The following is a 17,786-nucleotide window of genomic DNA, read 5'->3' as shown; positions in this document are numbered from 1 at the left end:
TGTCTTGTCACACAATGGTGCACTTCTCTGCCAAAAATGTTTAGCACATAGTGTCAAACACTATTTTCAGAGTGTCCCTGTGGGAAAAAAAAGCAGGAAGGAATTCATTCAGGTCTCCTGGGTCAGAGTTCAAAAGTGCCATTAATGAGCCCCAAACATCTCGAGGCGCTTGCTGAATATAGGAACTTAACACATGCCAGACTCCGGCAGGAAACCAAACAGCCTCCTTCAGCTGATGGGATAACGCAACCATAATGAAAGGAGAAACCACACCGCTGATGAAGTCATGTAACTGCAGCTCGAGTTCAAAAGCAGAGCTGCAGCCTCAGAGAAGCATTAGCAAAGGCCTGAGAATGGAGGCGCAAACAGCTGTGATTAAACTGAGGGATGACGATCCTCCACAGTGACACAACCTCATTTGGTCTCCTGGTGGCCTGCATACCTCGGCTTCCAGCAGGCAAAATACCCCCCAGGGATCCTAAAATACACGGCAGGCCCAGCCAGCCAGCCAGCCGTGAGGTGGGGCAGCAGCCGGGAGAGAGAGGGGGAGAGAGGAAGGGCCAGGGGGCAGAGCTGCAAGCCCGGACAAGCCAGATACCTCCACGGGCCTCAGATGACAGTCAGACCGACAACACACCAGGAATGTTAACCTGTGGAGCTTTCTCAGTGTGTCTGCTTGCATGAAAAATATTGTTTCAGAGCTGCGAGAGTCAAGTATCATCAGGCGAAATGACAAATGCACAAGATGAGTCACAGATGGTCGCTGTGTGCTTTTTATGTGGCCAACTGCCTTTATTTAGCCATACTTCAATCCTCAGATCACTGCTAAATGGGTAGCGGGATTAATTTAGGATTCATGGCTCGATCAGGGCCATCGGGGTCATGGAGGTTGTTACCTGCTCGGATAAGAAATGATACGAGCGACACACGGTGGCCACATGAGGTCACTGCAGCGGGCGCTTTCAGGAAGACAGAGGGCGCAGTTTGGTTTGTGAGGAAAAAGGTGTCATACACAGCTCCCAAAACACACACAGAGTACTCATTATTTAAAAAGGTTCAGATTTAGCATCTTCACACTTTTCCGGAATTAATTTAATTTGATTACACACACACACACACACACACACACACACACACACACACACACACACACACACACACACACACACACACACACACACACACACAGCTGCTCTAGATGAAATAAATGTTTCTACAGGGTTACAGTCATTTGATGAGAACAAAACCAAACACTTCATCAGCAGCCTCGTCACCAACACGACCATCTATACATACAGACTCACAGACAACGAACTGGACTAGACTGGGGATTTGGGGCATATTCAACTAAAAAAAACAAAAACAAATCTAACAGCTCAAAGCTCGACACCTCCGCACAGTGAATGCTTCCAAACTCAAACAGATGATGAAACAATTACACTGATACTTGAAACCTGGTTTGTAATTTGTGAAAACAATTGGTACCACTTCACTTTAACCCTCTTATCCAGCATTTATAAGCACTACTTTAAAACGTAAACAAAACTACCACAAAGTCTGTGACAGATTTAAACCTTGAGCGATGTATTTTCCAACTACAGCTCCTCCTGAGGGCTCTCGTATGTGGAGGCTGGTGTATAAAGAGACGGTGAATGATAATGTAGTTGGAATAAAGTATGCCTTCATAGGAGAACTTATATTTGATGACAAAGACTGTGTTTTAAAGGCTCGCTCCATCAATTTTACACATTAAAGTGTGCTTGCCAGTCTTAATGCATGAAATCTGATAAATTGCCTCCAGTGATGTCACTCAGTAGCTAAGTTGCATTGTGGGTAAAGAAGGTGCCAGGTATTTAAAAAGAAAGAAGGCGTGAAATAAAAAAGGTATCGCTTTGTGTGTACGAGCAGCAGTCTTCAAGTGAAAAATCTAGATCAGTGGACTGCTTTTCAAAACCTGCCGCCTACATTACCCACAATGCAAATTAGACACTGTAGTCAAAGGCTTTATACTCCGTTTTTAATATATGCAGTACTTCCCAAGACCAGTGAACACACTTTAAGGTGTAAACTTGGCAGAGTTACCCTTTATAGTAAACGCAAAAATGTGATTGTAGTGTGTTGTAAACCTTTTTATTAAGCATGTACGTAGTGCTTATAAATGCTAACAGAGGACATTATAGTAAAGGTAACGTTTTTATTTGATCTATTTTTCCACTCTGCATTAAATTAATTCAACACAGGGTTGGACCTGTTGCCAATATAGTAGATGGTGGACGGCTCGTGAACTCTTTCAGATAAAGACAACAAGGTGAAAATGATTTAAAGTCCCACAAAGTAAGAACATACACACATGTGCTGATGGCTAGTAGCCTACCTGATGAGGGAGTAAAATAATTAAGGCTCAGTCGCTGCTGTCTGCGTTTTAAGACTATGTTGCTGCTCCCAAATGCCCTCCAACAAGAAGCTCTTCACCTCCATTCATGTTCTGCTCTGATTAAAAAAAGGGAATACTGATGCTTCAAACCACATTTTAAATGTTCAGCTTCAAAAAGTGCAAATGTTTCAGTTCATCAAACTGAATTGGTTTTGGTTCTGACCACTACAGACATGCTGTATAGATCTATGAGGCCTATGTAGTTACTGCTCTGTAAACACAGGAGGCTGTAGGACTAAAGAGTTCAGGACTGGCAGACGTTCATCATCGGAGTCTGGGGAAGATTCTGATGAAGAGGATCATGCTGATGAAGGTGAAGGAGACCAGGATGAGCATCAGCCACAGCAGCCAGTTGACGGACTTCTTGGTGTGCTGCTCCAACCGCTCCGACTCCGTCTTTAGCTTCTCAAAGTTCATGTCCGCCTGACGCATCGACTGGCTCAGAGTCTGGGAGGCAGAGGACAAACAGCGGATGATGTAAACATCAAGATCACGGTCACAGACTACACTAGATTTCATGTAGAGGGTTTTTGTGTCAGTTGTGAATATGTCTCTTATTGCTCACATGTGGACAGAACAAGCTAAAACATGTGGCGTCAGGAGGGGAACATGTCAGAAACACGCTGGCAAAAAAATATCACTTGTTCCATTGATGATAAAGTCATCGACACAGAAGTGGAGAATGAAAGAGACAAGTCAGTAAATTACAGTGACGGAATCTAACTTAGTACATTTACTCGGGTACTGTACTTCAGCGCAATTTTGAGGTACTTGTACATTCCTTGAGAATTTCCATATTCATACTACATATATTCGATGGGGATCACATGCTGCATCAGAGCCAAAGCAGCGTATTGTTTCAAACCAAAACACCAATTACAACAATCAGAAAAAGGCTGAATACTGGATCTAATAGTCGACCAGGCTGACAATCGGCTACATGGCATATGTTATTATATACATTATTTACTTTTACTTGTAGTTTTGAAACTTCTGTACACAAATTGCCCGAAAATTACTTTTTATATACAAGTGTATTTAACGTCCGATCATTTGAAACTTTTACTCAAGTAATATTTTAACACCTTGTTTCTACTCTGACTCAAGAGTGACATTTGGGTACTTTTTACAACAGACTGTCTTCAAATTCATTACAACACCCATGCAACCTCCAGCATGCTTCTGCCTTCCCTGGCTTTATGCTGCAATCCAAAAACAACCTCTGACATGAAAAAGTGCCAGCAAACGTTCATTCCGGTCATAAATACACCTGATGTCAGTCACAGCAATATAGCAGGACACACAGAGAACAGCAGAATTTAATTTCATCGATTTCTACTTCATGTAGTGTTTGTCTTGTGAAGCTTAGATGTATTACGCTTAAAAGAGGTCTTTATACAGATGTGGTACACTCGCTTACTCCTCCCGTCTCTTTTAAAGTGTGTTAATCTGTCTAATCAGCCGCTGTCGGTTCTCATTAGCTGCTTGTGAAGTTCAGAGACTTTCCATAACGAAGACCTGTTTCCTGCAGGCATCCATGTTCTCCCTTGAAGATGCACAGGAACTCATTTAGATTGGATGTCGGGAATACTCAGAATTTATCGACTTGTAATGGACTGCCGCATTAAACATTAAACACCATCTGCTACTTTTAAAACACAACATCCCCCGTCACATATTATTAATAACAGTGGCTCGTCACAAAGAAGAAGCTTCTACACATGTGTTCCACTGCTGTTTGCATTGTTTATAAGCCTAAACTGTTCTGGTCCCCGTTAGGCTCAGGTATACAAGATATCATCATCCTAGCTCATAACAATTCTGTGTGGTTACCTGGTTGTCCTGTTTGATGATGTTCTGTGCTGCCAGCGTGTTGTTCTTCAGGTTTCGGGCCAGGTTGAGCATGTCATCTGCCAGCTTCTCCTGCAGGTTGTGGTGGTGCTGCAGGACAGCCTCCAGCTCTGCAGCGGACTGACGCTCATCCAGAGGAAGCCCTCTGCACGAGGTGAGACGGACCGATTAACATTCTGATTCTGACACATGTAGCCAAAGCACTGCAGTCACCGCACAGATTTGAAAGGATGAAGCCTGATTTTTTTCAAAAGCCATCACTGGGTGTTACACTATTTTGTACAGGTAAAGAAATACAGCATAACAGCCTTTAGCTCCTCAAGACAATAAATAAGTTGCACAGCTTTACCTCCTGTTCCGCAGGTCTGTTTCTGATGTGCCTGTACAGAGATAAAGGAGAACATCAACCTCCAAAAATATCGTTCTCAATCAGAAGAATAGTGTGTTCAAGAGTGTTTATGTATAAGTTTTAGTCCAGATGCTGAATTCAAGAATCCTCCAAATTCCAGAAACATTGCATACCTTTGCCTGACTTCCCCTGCAAAGACACAAAAGAAGAAACTGGATTTAAAATACTTCATTAGTAGAGCCGGATATTTACAGTTATGTTATGAAAACTAAAAAGTGATCACAATAGTACAAAAGGTAAAATACAGTTTAGCTTAGAGGCTAAAATGTCAAACTTCTAAACAGCAAACCAGTTATAAGCTGACCGTTTGGTGAAGGCGGTGGAGCAGAACAATGCACAACAACACACACTGACTCAACAGTCGACACCTCATCCTACCGTGCCAAGCAGCTCGTCTCTCATCTCTCCTGTACAGCGGGCCTTCGTCTGCATGTGGACAGTTTTAGTGGCAGGCATCCTCTCATTGGCTATCGTCGGCGTTCGCCCGGGAGCGAGAAACTGATTAGCTAAAGCCTTTTCTGTTGGAGAAGACTTAACAAGAACAGGAGAGACATGAGTGTTTCAAGTTTTGAGGTAATTAGGATGTGTAGGTCACGACACATAAGAAATAAGATACACAGAGAATGGACGGCTGGTTAAATGTGATTAATATTGAGGTAACTACAACACATTATTATACACATTAGATCGAAAATTTTAATAATCTTAAAAGTGGTTGCCACTGACCAGTTTCTCTGCCTCTAAAAGTCCTTTCAGAAAGTCAACTTTTCTTGTGTATTCAGTCAGCACTTCTTGTGTGGGTTTGCTGAAAAAAGAAATGCATTACATAGCGTGTCAGAACGTTGGGCGGTCAGCAAGTATTGAAAGCATTTAGTTTCTTTTGCAGTTTGTCTGTTATAAATAATAAATACTAATAATAACATTAAGATACATTAGGTAGATAAGAGAGATGTTACCTGTGGCATTTCCTCAGAGCCACCAACATCTCCTCCAGGGCACCAACATACTACAGGAGAGAAAACACAACAGTAATTTTACCATACTAGGAAGTTGTATTTAAACTATAACTAATCAATATGCCACAAATGTAATATATGTAATAGATTATAGATTATCAAGTTGGTAATGGTCAGTTTTTTAATAAAAAACAAACAAAAACAACAACAACTGCACAGTCATTCTGGAGGCTGTGATTCTGTTAAGGCACACTCGTTGATACAGGCTAAACTGTATGATAACACAGTTAAACAAAACAATACAGACACGACAGCCCAACCATTAAAATCTGCATATTTTATCCTCATAAAGTTGAGTTGCTGCAGGCATGTTGCACCAAATGAACTGTAAACTGACAGGTTGGGATATCGTAGCTATGGCTTAGATTTGCTGCACCGTTTCTGATTATTTATTTGTTTAGATGTGTGTGTGCCTCCTACACATAGTCTTGGATTGTTTAGACGAATGCGTATGTACATATTTTGTCATGTTTGCTGAATGATTTCTCGATGATTTAATGCGGTTTGCAGTTGAAGAGCTGTGTATCGTTTGATAACGAGTAACTTGTGTCGTTTCTACATTAAGCTAACTCGGCAAGGACAAACTTCTACAAGTCAGCCGTACAATAGTTAAATGTTTTTTTTGTTGTTTTTTTAAGTGTCGGGGAGCAAAACAGCAGTGAAGGCTACCAGCTAAGAAAATCCTGTCTGAGGCTTCAGTGACGACGTGGCTAACAGACGGAGCGGCTCGCAGCTTCAGCTAACAACAACAACAGTCATGCTACCTTTAGCTAGCGAAGGTCAGAGAAAACGGCGCTGAACGGAAACATTCGCTCCGTGTTCATCGGGTCTTACCTTTTCTAGTCTCCATTCGGTTTCTCCTCGTTTCTCCGACGCTATAGATTCACAGCGAGACAATAGTCTGATAAAATTTATTTCTAACCTAGAAGCCATGTTTGAGGCTGACGCACCGTCGCTGCAGGATGACGTCAAATGGCTCTGTCCGGAAGTGGGCGGGACTTAAGGGTAGGCTGCCCAACCAGCATTTAGACTGTTTAAATTCACTGTGGCACCTCATTCTAACAGTGAACCCATATTTACTAACTCTGTTCTAACTGTGTTGAAATTCAAACTCAGAATTTTAACATTTTCAATATTAATGAGGTAACAGTACACTTACTTTGCTATACCACTTCCCATAACTGAACAAAGAAGCTCAAAGCATAATTAGGTCCCCAGAAAACAGTTTGAAGTTAGGAAGCTGGCAGAGTCCGAACTACTAAAACTACAAACTAAAACAGTGTTTTTTTTCGTGTGTTCATTTATTTTATCCAGTCATGAAAATGAAGTTTTAATATAGTATGTAATGTTGTTTGTATGTAAAAGACAATTACGCCAACAAAAATAAGTTTAGTGGTCCTTTTTATTTGCAGAAGCCGCCCAAACAAAACAACGACAAACAAATAAGAACATGTACGAGGCCTGTCTATAATAATACATTATAAGACATTATTGATATAAAGTAAATAAGTAATGCGGTGGTAATCGCAGTGTAACGCGTAAATAAAATAAGTAAAATCTGAAAGTGTTTTGTGTGCCGTTCTTGCATTGACATAAAGTAATTTTTCACTTTACTTAAAGCAAACAATGACAGCAAAGTATTGACTGCTTCTAACTATGATTATACACGCAGCGCTATAGACACATTATAATACATTATAAATGTGTTCATAATGTGTTACAGACATGGACCAGAGAAGGTGTCCAGTACAGCCTGAATGTGACAGAATATTGTATGCTCGCTCAATAAGTCCTCTTGCTGGCTTTATTCTGAAAACACTAACTGTAATGCTTAATTACAATGACTGAACTGAGGTCATATTGCATGACATGTTATTTAGTGATATCTGGTCAGAGATTCCAGGTACATACTGTATACGGTATACTGTATCCATCTTGCTTCATTCATTACTTGTGTTTTAAAAATGTTTTAAATGCATGTCATTTGGAGGTTAATATTGTACTGAATAATACTATATCCCAATATTTGTTGCACCTTGTTTGGGACGAATAACATCTCCGTCAATGTTTTCAGCACATGGCAACAAGTGACATTGCATTATTCCTAACATAGCTACAATAATTTAAATCTAAGTTATGATGTAATGAGCCAGAGCCATTGAAAACAGCTGTGTGGGCGTGCAGAACCTTAAATTTAGCGTATTAAGGATATCTGCTGTATGTGTGACACAAAACTAACCTGAACGGGCCTGAGGAAAACACAGATTAGTTTTATTTCATTAAGCCATTCCCTGCGCTTCATTTATCTCAAATTAGGAAATGTAGGGAGTACATTTTACAGAGAAAAAGGTGTGTGGTCTGTCAGTGTAGACGAACCGACTCGCTAGGAATGCAGAAACTTTAATTTGACTACTGTAGATTTGACTAAAGGCAAACTGAATATGAAAATAAAACACACTGAGTCATTTTCATATCAGTGAAGCTTTCAGGATCTTCTGCACGACAGCCTGAACAGAATTATTACTTAAGAAAAACGACTTCCAACATCAGAGCTGAGTGGCGCCCTCTTGTGTGCTTAAATCAGACTCCTTTTCCTGTCCTTTTAAAACACAATTCTTTACTTACCTCTGAGACAACATCATGTTCATTAAGTCACTGCTGCAACTTCGCTGGTGATGATGAACGTTTTCATTTGAAGTAGACAAACCTTCAGTTTCAAGTTAATAGAACAATATCTCAACATTTCTACATAAAATATTGTGATAGCTGTTATAGTCTCACACGAAAAACTTCGGAACGCAGCCGAAATGTCAAATTTTCATCATATGGTACAAGAACTGTTTAACACCATCAGTGACACCATTTTTGTTTCTATTAAGGAATTCCTGTGTGATGGTGATGCAGCTGTTTGAAGATGTAAAAAACTAAAGACTTAAAAAAAAAAAAGACTAAAAGCTACTAAAAGTAACTTTCACATTTAGTTGATTTTGGAGGCTCCGTTGGACCAAACTAATGTTCCCCACTGTCAGAACGACAAGATGTTATGTCAAAAATAAAATAATAGAATAAGATAAAACTCCTTCTGCTCCTTTACCTGGTTAATGACTTCTCACTGCAACTGTAACCAGTCTGCACACGGACCCGGTGGCAGGCAAAAAAACAAAATAGAAAATGTCAGTGTTCCCGCTGACGGTGTTGTTTTCTTTTGTCGGTCATACAGAGGCATATTTTCATAACCAGGTAAACGCTTTGTAGTAGCTTTAATTAACATTTTTTTAATAATGGTTATATCACACACATTTCTGTATATTTATATACAATTCTTTCATGTCAATGTCAATTTCCTATTTTTTTTTATTTATGATTTTTGACTTGCAGTACCTACTTTTATCTTTTATTCTATATTTTCTCATACTTTGTTTATTGTTATGCACCGATACACCAAAGCAAATTCCTTGTATGTAAAGACTTCGTACCAACTTACCCCAGTTTTGATTAAGTAACTATAAGGTGCTCCTCTTCTGTCTTAATATAACAATATATATAGCACATTAATTCAATGTAATTAATCTGTGAATGTGTTACTGACAAAATATTGGTGGTAATGTGCTACTTTTTTTTGTAAGAGATTACTTATTTATAATGAACTCTTGTGTTTTAAGAGTTTACATCAATAAAGTAGATTACTATGGAGGACCGAACCTGCGGAAATTAGAAATATACAAATGGCTCAATAAATACATCAGTATGCTATTCAATTATTAATTTTGTCTTATTTATAAATTCCTTAATAACTATATTTATTTGCAATTATATTTTTGTTGCATTTAATGGCATATACATGTGATTATTGATCCATTTACATATTTATTTATTTCTGATTCTGGCAGATTCTGTCTTTCATAGCTAACCTGCATCCTTTACTAGCAATTGTATCTTTTTTCCCCATTATCTACTCACTGTATCAAAGGTGAAACCTGATGAAAACACACAGCAGCAGACGTTACAAGCATCACGTTCTGTATTGTCACGTTAATACTAATAACCATTACAGTTCACGTCATTCAGTCCCAACCATACACTCTCTGTTACACATTACATATCAGAACATCGTCCTCATATTTCCAGACAAACTAACACATCATTCAACAGCAGTCAGAGAGGAACATTAGTATTACATTTCATACAAAGTTGGCCAGAGCTGTACTTCAGCAGAACCTGCTCATTTAGTTTACTGTGAACGGCAGGTATGGGACAGCTGAGTTGAAGTCCATTCTTAGAAAAGGGGAAGGCGAGTTCAATGACCGCTGGGCTTTAAAGACATTGTGGCACATTGTTGCGTCAAAGCTTTGTGTTTTTGTGGTTTCAAAAGGAAAAAAGTGGCGTGTGCTGCTCCCATTTACCTTTGCTATGTGGGGAAATTACTTCCTAATGGGGGGGGGGGTTTTGTTGTGCGACAGGTGAAGGAGGTAAAGGTGGAGCCGTTGTGACGAGGAACCTGTACAACAGTTGCATTGTGCATGTTTACTGTAGGTCCTTGTTTCAAAGAAACAGACAAAGGTACCCTCTCTTTATCCTAAATAACCCTTCCTTCCCTCTGTAAGCCATGACCTAACACAAGAAAACAGACTGTACATTATAACCAAGGCACTAGCTAACATTTCAGGGAGCATGTTCTGCTCATGGTGAGAACTAGGAAATGAAAAGTGTGGCTGGAACCTGTGATATTTCCTTGCATTAGCACAAATATTTAAAAAAAAAAGAAAACAACAAGAGAAAGAAAACAAAAATTGCTGGTCCAATAATATGAGGCTGCAGGAAAACATGCCTCCGTCCCAACTGAATTCATCAACAGCAACCACAATATATATTAAAATGGTAGAAAAGGTGCTTGGCAACAAGTGTCCGGTGATTTCTACTGTCCTAGAGGACAACAAGACTTTAGACATATTTGCAGTTCCTTGATTGGTTCCCACTGACAATAGCGAGCAGAACAGCTTCCATTTTGTGTCACTCATCACTCATTTTCATTCAAATGTTCTGTACTGTATGTGAATTCTTCTTTTCCTCTCCTTATCTGTAGCCACTCCACGAGTCCTTTTTTTTCATTTACTTTTGTCTACTCTTCACCATCTTTTCTGTTCTGTCTTGGTCAGACATCATCGTCAATAAAAGGTATGTCTGGGTCAGAAAAACGTCTCTTGCCCTTCGAGGCCTGTGTGTCCTGTTTCTGAGGAGAGGGTGTTACCACGGAGATGGAGGTGGAGGAGGAGGAAGCGGAGGGAGGGCATGAGGAGAAATGCAACAACAGGTCACAATCTGACCCGTCGATGTAGAGTGACTGGGTGCTGTCTTTGCGGCGGCCGGGAGTCTCTCTTCTCCTGAAGTACTTCAAAGCATGATTTCCAGGAGGCGTCTGAGTTGGACTGGAAGCTGCCGACTGGGAGTGGACGCCCGGAGGGAGTTTAACTGTGTCTGGGATGACGGGGTTGCGGCGTTGCAGCGGGTGCCTGAAGGAGGTGTTGGAGGATTCGGAGGTTGAAGAAGCACAGCTGTACAGAGAGGAGGAGGAGCTAGCATGGGTCAGGTTTGGCAGAGAGACGCGTCCACCAGGGACTTTGGGTCGTTGAGCCAGGTCTGGTGGTTTGGGGGGACAAACTGGCTTGAATCTTCTCAGCTGGGTGCCACTTCGTCCTGGAAGAGAGAGAGGACAGAGGAAAAGTTGAGGAAGAGGATGATATCTTCCTAAAAGCTTCTTGTTGAATTCACACACCAACTCTGAGAGGGTAGAGACCAATGGAAGATCATGCAACCATGTTTTCTACCAAGAGGTACGTTTAGTCAGGCATAATTAGGCATACATTTGATTTGACACATGGACTATATATAAAGAGGGACAAAGTGACAGCTCTCCAACAGTGAAGCAAAGCATCTTGATTGCCCCTGGTGGCTGGCTATGGCAGTCATTCCCAGAAAGTCATGACCCCTCCATAGGTCGAAGAAGATTTTATTACGGACGCCTAATTAATTAGCAGATTTCCTCCATAGTCATTGACTTATTTGTTTTTATCTGCAGTACACCTTTGAATAACACAAGAAAGCTTGTTTGTACATCCACTGCTTTATTTGTAAATCAGGGAGTTTTGGACGGCAGGCGGGGTGTTGCTCCATCTAGAAGAATTCATGGAACGCATCAAAAATCCACAGTGCCCGGAGGACTGGAGCTCAGATGACACACAAAACTCACAGTTTCAGACACCACTGTGTGACCTGGCCACTCTCTCTTTTTGGATCAGATTAAAAATTAATCGGAATGACAAACAGGAGACTTAAAATGTACTTCAATGGGAAGACGGACATAGAAGAAGTTATTTAAATGTATATAAGTGATTTGTATTTTAACATCAGTGCATGTTTTCAATAACACATGCATGAAAAGAGGTTGTGATTTATCAAACTATCTTTTTTTTTCAAAAGGCTGAAGTGGTGTGGAAGTGGCTGTAAAAAAGGCCAGGAATGTTAATTCTCTTCTCAAGATTATGAGGCCTGTGAATTAGGTCGTGATGGGTTTATAACCAGGATGTTTTGGCTTCATTTTTGTTCTGTGGGAGGAAGTGGAGATGTGTCATCCATCTTTATATACAGTCGCTAATTGGAAATGTTGTGCCAAATGTTCAATTAATTCATTTGGGTGAAGTTTGAGCATGCTTCTGTGCCACACATGCATTGACATGCATCCATGGGTGTGCTGTTGTATGCACACGATCACACAAACACAAACACACAAACACGGTTGCTGTTCCTCCAACCTGCTTGGTTATAGAGCAGACGTCACCGCCCATCACCATCACTGGTCCAGACCTGCACCACAAAAGACAGGAAGGGCCCAACCCAGCGGCCCCGTGGTCTGGTCAGAAACCCACAGGTGAGTGAGACAAACAGGCAGAAGGAAAGAAAGGCCAGACTGTACCTTAATACTGACCTTCAGGCTCTAAGCTGTGGACAGAAGAGCGCTGCTGCTCGTCCAAAAGACTCTCGGAGCTCAGCGAGGCTTCGGAGTCCAAGTTCTCCTGGTCAGAACCAGGCTGCTCCATTTCTGGCAGCCGGCACGCCAGATCCTCTCTACAAAGAAACAGATGACAATGACGTCAAAGGAATGAGAGACTGAAGGAGGACCCTACATCATAATATAGAAAGCATCCTTACTTCTCCTGTTTGATGGACTTGATGCGTTCCACCAAGTTCTTCTCAGCCTCTGTGTCTGAGTCCAGAGGTTCGTTCTCAGGGACCACGCTCAGATCAGAACTGACCTTCTCGTGCACCTGCAGAAGAGGTAATCATTTTACAAACTCATGAGATAATTACACAATAAACATGAAGGGCCACAAAACACACATGATTTTGACCCAAATCTGAAATAGATTTGAGATTTTGTTAGTGAGGAAAAGAGAAGAGGCTGGATGGTTCATGCATCTGCACATCATCTGTGAAACTGTGAAAAAAGAAATGCTTTGATACAAAAGAAGCTAGTAAACACATCAACATCCACCTCTTCAAAACAAAAATCGAGTGAGGGGTTAACAAATGCAAACAGCTAGAATAAACTTTACGAGACACATCACCACAATCCAGAAACATTGAACAAGTCAATGACAAATATAACATGACTTTCACAGACATAGTCTTTTTTCAATAAAAGACAGGAAGACATGGGAATAACACAAAAAAAAAAAATCATAACACACTACTATCTTTAATGTCAGCATACAAAAGTATTATTACTACACCAACCCAGTACCACCTTGTCCTCTCATAAAGAGAACAAGAATAACGGCAAACAGCGACATGCAAACTACGACCAGTTAGTAAGGAGGAGTAAAAGGCAAGAAGGATGAATAAAAAAAACAGCCAGAGTGTCACCCACATCTAACATGCCATGCACAGGCGCTTCTACATGGCACCTTACTACACACTACAACTATTAGATCTACTGTACTAGGAGAACTCAGGGATACATACCACCACTCCTTTGTAAGGAGCTGAGAACCTGAGAGGTAAATGCCAGTAGTGCTACAGAGAGACAAGGAACATTGGCCATGTTACCCATGCAACCTGAGAACAACATCTGACACTGGGGTTACTGTAAAGCTTTAATTTGTGTATAATATAATAAAATATTATTTAAAGTGAAAGTGGTAAAGTTTTTAAATCCAGGCATGAGGCTGAGCAACGATCACAAATTTGATGTTGTTGCCATGGTATGAAGTGGCATTAAATAGCCAAAAAGTGATCCAGAGCGAGGCAGCACTTTGTTTCTCACCGTGTTCTGTCGCTTGAGTTTGAGCTGGTTAACCGCCAGAGCTTCAGCGTACTCCAACTGCTCTATCTCATCCATCTTCTCGTTGTAGCGTCTGATCTGCTCGTTGATGATCATCTCTACACACCTAGAGGCGAAGGAAAGTGTCAAACAGGATGTGTGCAGATCAAGGTTATTATGGTTAACTAAACTAAAAACTAAAAACCATTTAAGTTAACAGAAATACAATAAAACTAGACTTGCAACTAACTGAAACTACTAAACTATCTAAAATAATATAGAAAATATACAGGAAATGATGTTTGTGTCAACTTTGTCAACATAACAAGCTTGGGGAGGAATGGATGCATACGTTTATTGAGATAATGATGTCTTCATGACTGAGGCAATTGCCTTCACAAAGTGTTGTGTTTGTATTCTGATACCTTTATAAATCTGTTGAATTTTGCACCAACAACTACTGCCCATATCATAATGAGAAAAACTATGATTAATAATACTGAAAAAAATAAAAACTAAACTAATTTGAAACATTTTTAAACAACAAAACTATAGTGACACTAGAAAATTCTCTCTGGAAACTAACTGAAACTAAACTGGATTAAAAACCAAATAAAAACTAATTTAAAAAATCCCTATAATAACTCTCGTGCAGAATGTGTTGTGTTTGCTTTCATGACGGTCTTACGTGGTTGTCTTTGCAACGTCCTTCATGCTGAGCAGTGGGTCAGCGCTGTCCGGGCAGCGCAGGACACACGGGGCAAAAACTATAGCCAACGAGTTAGGAGACATGCGGTTGTGAGCCTCATCTTTACACACCCTATAAGAGAATTCAAGGGATATAAACGTGTACTTCAGTTGCATGTACATATAGTCCATGTTGTGACTTCAGTGAACTATTTACTCATGTGTCGAAACAGGTACCAGAGAAGGCCACAAAGAGAGAATCCCTACCTGACCAGGTGGAAGACGAGCCTCTCCAATGTGTTGAAGTTTGCTGTGGGAAGCTCTTCCAGCACTTTGTATACAGCATGAAGCTGCTCCTGCTTCTCTGGCAGCTCTATGAAGAGGAGAAAAAAAACTTAATTTATGAATAAAATCATAAATAAATAAATGCTCTGCATATTTACACCTTATTTCTTTTTGATCCTTACCATTATGATTATTATTTACTTTTATTTCATTTTTTACTCAGATCTTGTAATGATTAAAACGGGATTTTACTTTCTGGTTAAAAGAAGTATTTACAGTAGCCTATATAATGCAGTCTTTTGATTTAACATAAACACTAATCGTCCTTCAGATAAAAAAAAATGTATGTTGTGTTATGACTACACTGTATGATCCCATTTTTTTAATTACTCAACTCAACCTTGAAGTGTTGTAAACACTATTACCTTAGTATTTGTGTTTGATGAGTACGTACATACGTGTATGTGTCTTTGCATTATCATGTTACTTCCCCCCTTATTACCTCTGCCTCTTTTACTGATTTGTAACGTGTACAGAGATTCTTTGGGTGATGTGAACTTTAAATAAACTAAGTTGAAGTTGATTATAAAGGTTTTTCACCTGACATGTCATACATCTTACATCATGTACAGTCCTGTCAGCGGACATTAGGAAACACTGAAAAGAAAATACCAGCACAGATTGTCTATTGTAAAACACTGCCCCCTGGTGGGGAATATCCTCCTCACCCACTGCATGCAGAAAGTCATTGTAATGTGTGAAGGTCATGAGCGGATCTGGTAGCTCCCTCAACCACTGTTTAACCAGGCCCGTCACTGTGTGGATGGGATAGTCTTCGAGGTGGACCAGGTGGGGGTCTAAACACATAAAGAGTAAAAAAAAAAAGAAATCAATGAAGGAGCCATGACAGAGTTTTTATGTTTCATTAAATGTCACACAGATAGGGTCTTACCGGTCTCTAGACGCTGGTGCAGCTCTTTCATGCGGTTGGCGGAGCCAGACTTGCGGTAGATGCCCTCGGTGTAGAGGCCGTGCATCTCCACGTGCTCCAGCATCATCTCCAGCACCATGGGCACTGGGTTCTTATCACTGACCAGATGACACACTCGCACCCCGAAGTGCAGACCAGCAAACTCCTCGTCACTCTGTGGATTTAGACAGACGGCAGTGGTCAGTAAAAAGTCTACTTATCCAGTCAACATATCTACAAAATCTGTGATTATCACACACACCTGCTTTTACTTAACTATAAGCAGGTGGAACCCTGCTGTTTTTAGAATTTATATTATGTTGAGACTTTCATGATATTCTTAAGGAACACTTCAATATATTAACAAAATATAAACAGACAGCTAATGTCCTGCTCTGTTAGACACTGTTCCACTAGCTTTATTCTCTCATCATAATTTGTTGTGAAGGGTATTTTTCTGCATGAATATCTGTAACATGATAAATACGTTTGTCGTCTATATTGTAAGAGCTACACCCCCATCAGGCTTTGACATTGCTTCTCTAGCCATTTATTATAAGCAGCTTAATTTTTTCCAGTGCTGTTATAGTTAGTCATTTCAGAATACAGATACAATAAGTATAGTAACTGTCATCTTTCAGAGAGGAAATGAGGCTAGCTTCAAGTAGGACATCTCTCTAAACTATACGGTAAAAAGCCAAGCACCACTCCAAGCTCTAATAAATCAAAAGCACATCACAAATCCAGGCCGGTGACTTCTAAAAATAAAAACACACCTTTTTGGCACAGAAGGTGGAGCAGTCAGTGACTATTTTGCAGAGGCACTTCTTGTGACACACCATTTTACAATCTGCAAAACAAGATGACAATGAACAATACACAACCATGTCTTTATGGTCTGGTGCAGATATATACTTAAAATATAAAAAAAAGAAAATTATATAAACAACATAAAAAAAGGAACAAAGTTTTTTGAGGGTTTAACTCACAGCTGCACATGTAGGCCTTCTCCATTCCCCAGATGTAAGAACTACACTGGTCACATGACTGCATAATATTGACCTGATAGTTGACGAAACTGTGATCCAGAGGGCTCTCCATCTAAAAAGACAGTCACTCACTTAGAAATCACTGACGAAAAAAGCAAAATAGATTCAACCAACAAAGGTGAAAAAAACAGGTAAATATAAACTTTTCATTCTTACACTTTTGTCTTTTTTCCTCCTTTTCTTCCTCGCTTTAGCAGGCTGAAAAACACACAGAAAGCGTAATCATGGATACATTATGTTTTTGAATATATCTGGACATAGATCATTATTATCAGATTGAATGATAATGATAATTACCTTTGCAGGCTCAGCCTCCTCCTTCTTCATCTCTCCTCTGATGAAGCCGTCCAGCACTGACTGGAAGAGGTTGACCACAAGTTGGATTTCTCCTTTCTGCTTGTCGTCTGCCAGGTGGATCACTTTGTTCTGGTAGCTTGTCATCAGACCTTTGTAGCCGATGGTGGGTTTCTGGTAAAGTTCCGAGGACAGAAGAGAAAATGAGGACGAGGAGAGGGTGGCGAGGAAGACCTTTCATCGATATTTATGATAAATTGTGTTATGTCACTGCAGGGAACTTACTTGAACAGAGTACATGGCTTTGATATTCTCTCTGAACTGCATGGTGGCTGTAACAAAGATGGCCTCTGTGGCTGACAGCGACTTCCCTCTTGAGCGGAAATCATTGACCTGTAAGAAGAACACAGACGAAACATAATATTAGAGGGGGTCATTAAGATCATTAAGATAATTACGTCATTCAATAAGTGA

The 17,786-nt window shown here is 40.3% G+C and overlaps 2 protein-coding genes across 11 annotated transcripts in view; both read right to left on the bottom strand.

Moving 5' to 3' along the window:
- Window positions 1–759: 759 nt before the first annotated feature.
- use1 (unconventional SNARE in the ER 1 homolog (S. cerevisiae)) lies at window positions 760–6,703 on the bottom strand. The gene is made up of 8 exons (XM_030434431.1): window positions 6,545–6,703; window positions 5,651–5,700; window positions 5,421–5,499; window positions 5,073–5,225; window positions 4,808–4,823; window positions 4,635–4,665; window positions 4,268–4,430; window positions 760–2,881 (listed from the first exon to the last, which is right to left on the bottom strand). The coding sequence occupies exons 1-8, from the start codon at window positions 6,641–6,643 to the stop codon at window positions 2,699–2,701; spliced, it is 774 nt and encodes a 257-aa protein (XP_030290291.1). The 5' UTR covers window positions 6,644–6,703; the 3' UTR covers window positions 760–2,698.
- Window positions 6,704–9,708: 3,005 nt separating this feature from the next.
- The window catches only part of myo9b (myosin IXB), a 63,252-nt gene continuing 55,174 nt past the window's right edge, over window positions 9,709–17,786 (bottom strand). For 4 of the 10 annotated variants that reach the window (XM_030432907.1, XM_030432910.1, XM_030432909.1 and 1 more), the window contains 14 exons: window positions 17,598–17,705; window positions 17,316–17,486; window positions 17,175–17,216; window positions 16,959–17,070; window positions 16,746–16,819; window positions 15,952–16,144; window positions 15,728–15,856; window positions 14,982–15,087; window positions 14,716–14,847; window positions 14,031–14,154; window positions 13,730–13,780; window positions 12,917–13,032; window positions 12,693–12,832; window positions 9,709–11,404 (listed from right to left, as the gene is read on the bottom strand). In XM_030432907.1, coding sequence (XP_030288767.1) covers window positions 10,863–11,404; window positions 12,693–12,832; window positions 12,917–13,032; window positions 13,730–13,780; window positions 14,031–14,154; window positions 14,716–14,847; window positions 14,982–15,087; window positions 15,728–15,856; window positions 15,952–16,144; window positions 16,746–16,819; window positions 16,959–17,070; window positions 17,175–17,216; window positions 17,316–17,486; window positions 17,598–17,705 — 2,040 coding nt within the window. In that variant the 3' untranslated portion in view covers window positions 9,709–10,862. Of the gene's footprint in view, window positions 11,405–12,519; window positions 12,572–12,680; window positions 12,833–12,916; window positions 13,033–13,729; window positions 13,781–14,030; window positions 14,155–14,715; window positions 14,848–14,981; window positions 15,088–15,727; window positions 15,857–15,951; window positions 16,145–16,745; window positions 16,820–16,958; window positions 17,071–17,174; window positions 17,217–17,315; window positions 17,487–17,597; window positions 17,706–17,786 lie in introns of all 10 variants that reach the window. The other 6 variants (XM_030432908.1, XM_030432914.1, XM_030432912.1 and 3 more) reach the window with 5 other exon arrangements.

Source organism: Sparus aurata, chromosome 11 (genome assembly GCF_900880675.1).
Source record: "Sparus aurata chromosome 11, fSpaAur1.1, whole genome shotgun sequence".
NCBI lineage: Eukaryota > Metazoa > Chordata > Actinopteri > Spariformes > Sparidae > Sparus > Sparus aurata.
Note: the sequence above shows the minus strand (reverse complement) of the source record. Positions and strands in the feature narration are given on the sequence as shown.

Excerpts from the sequence above, each read along its gene's own strand:
- use1 (XM_030434431.1), bottom strand. The coding sequence starts at position 6,643 with ATGGCTTCTAGGTTAGAAATAAATTTTATCAGACTATTGTCTCGCTGT. Across the intron at positions 5,701-6,544 it reads CCGAATGGAGACTAGAAAAG|TATGTTGGTGCCCTGGAGGA; the intron begins GTAAGACCCGAT and ends TCTCTCCTGTAG. Across the intron at positions 5,500-5,650 it reads GCTCTGAGGAAATGCCACAG|CAAACCCACACAAGAAGTGC; the intron begins GTAACATCTCTC and ends TTCTTTTTTCAG.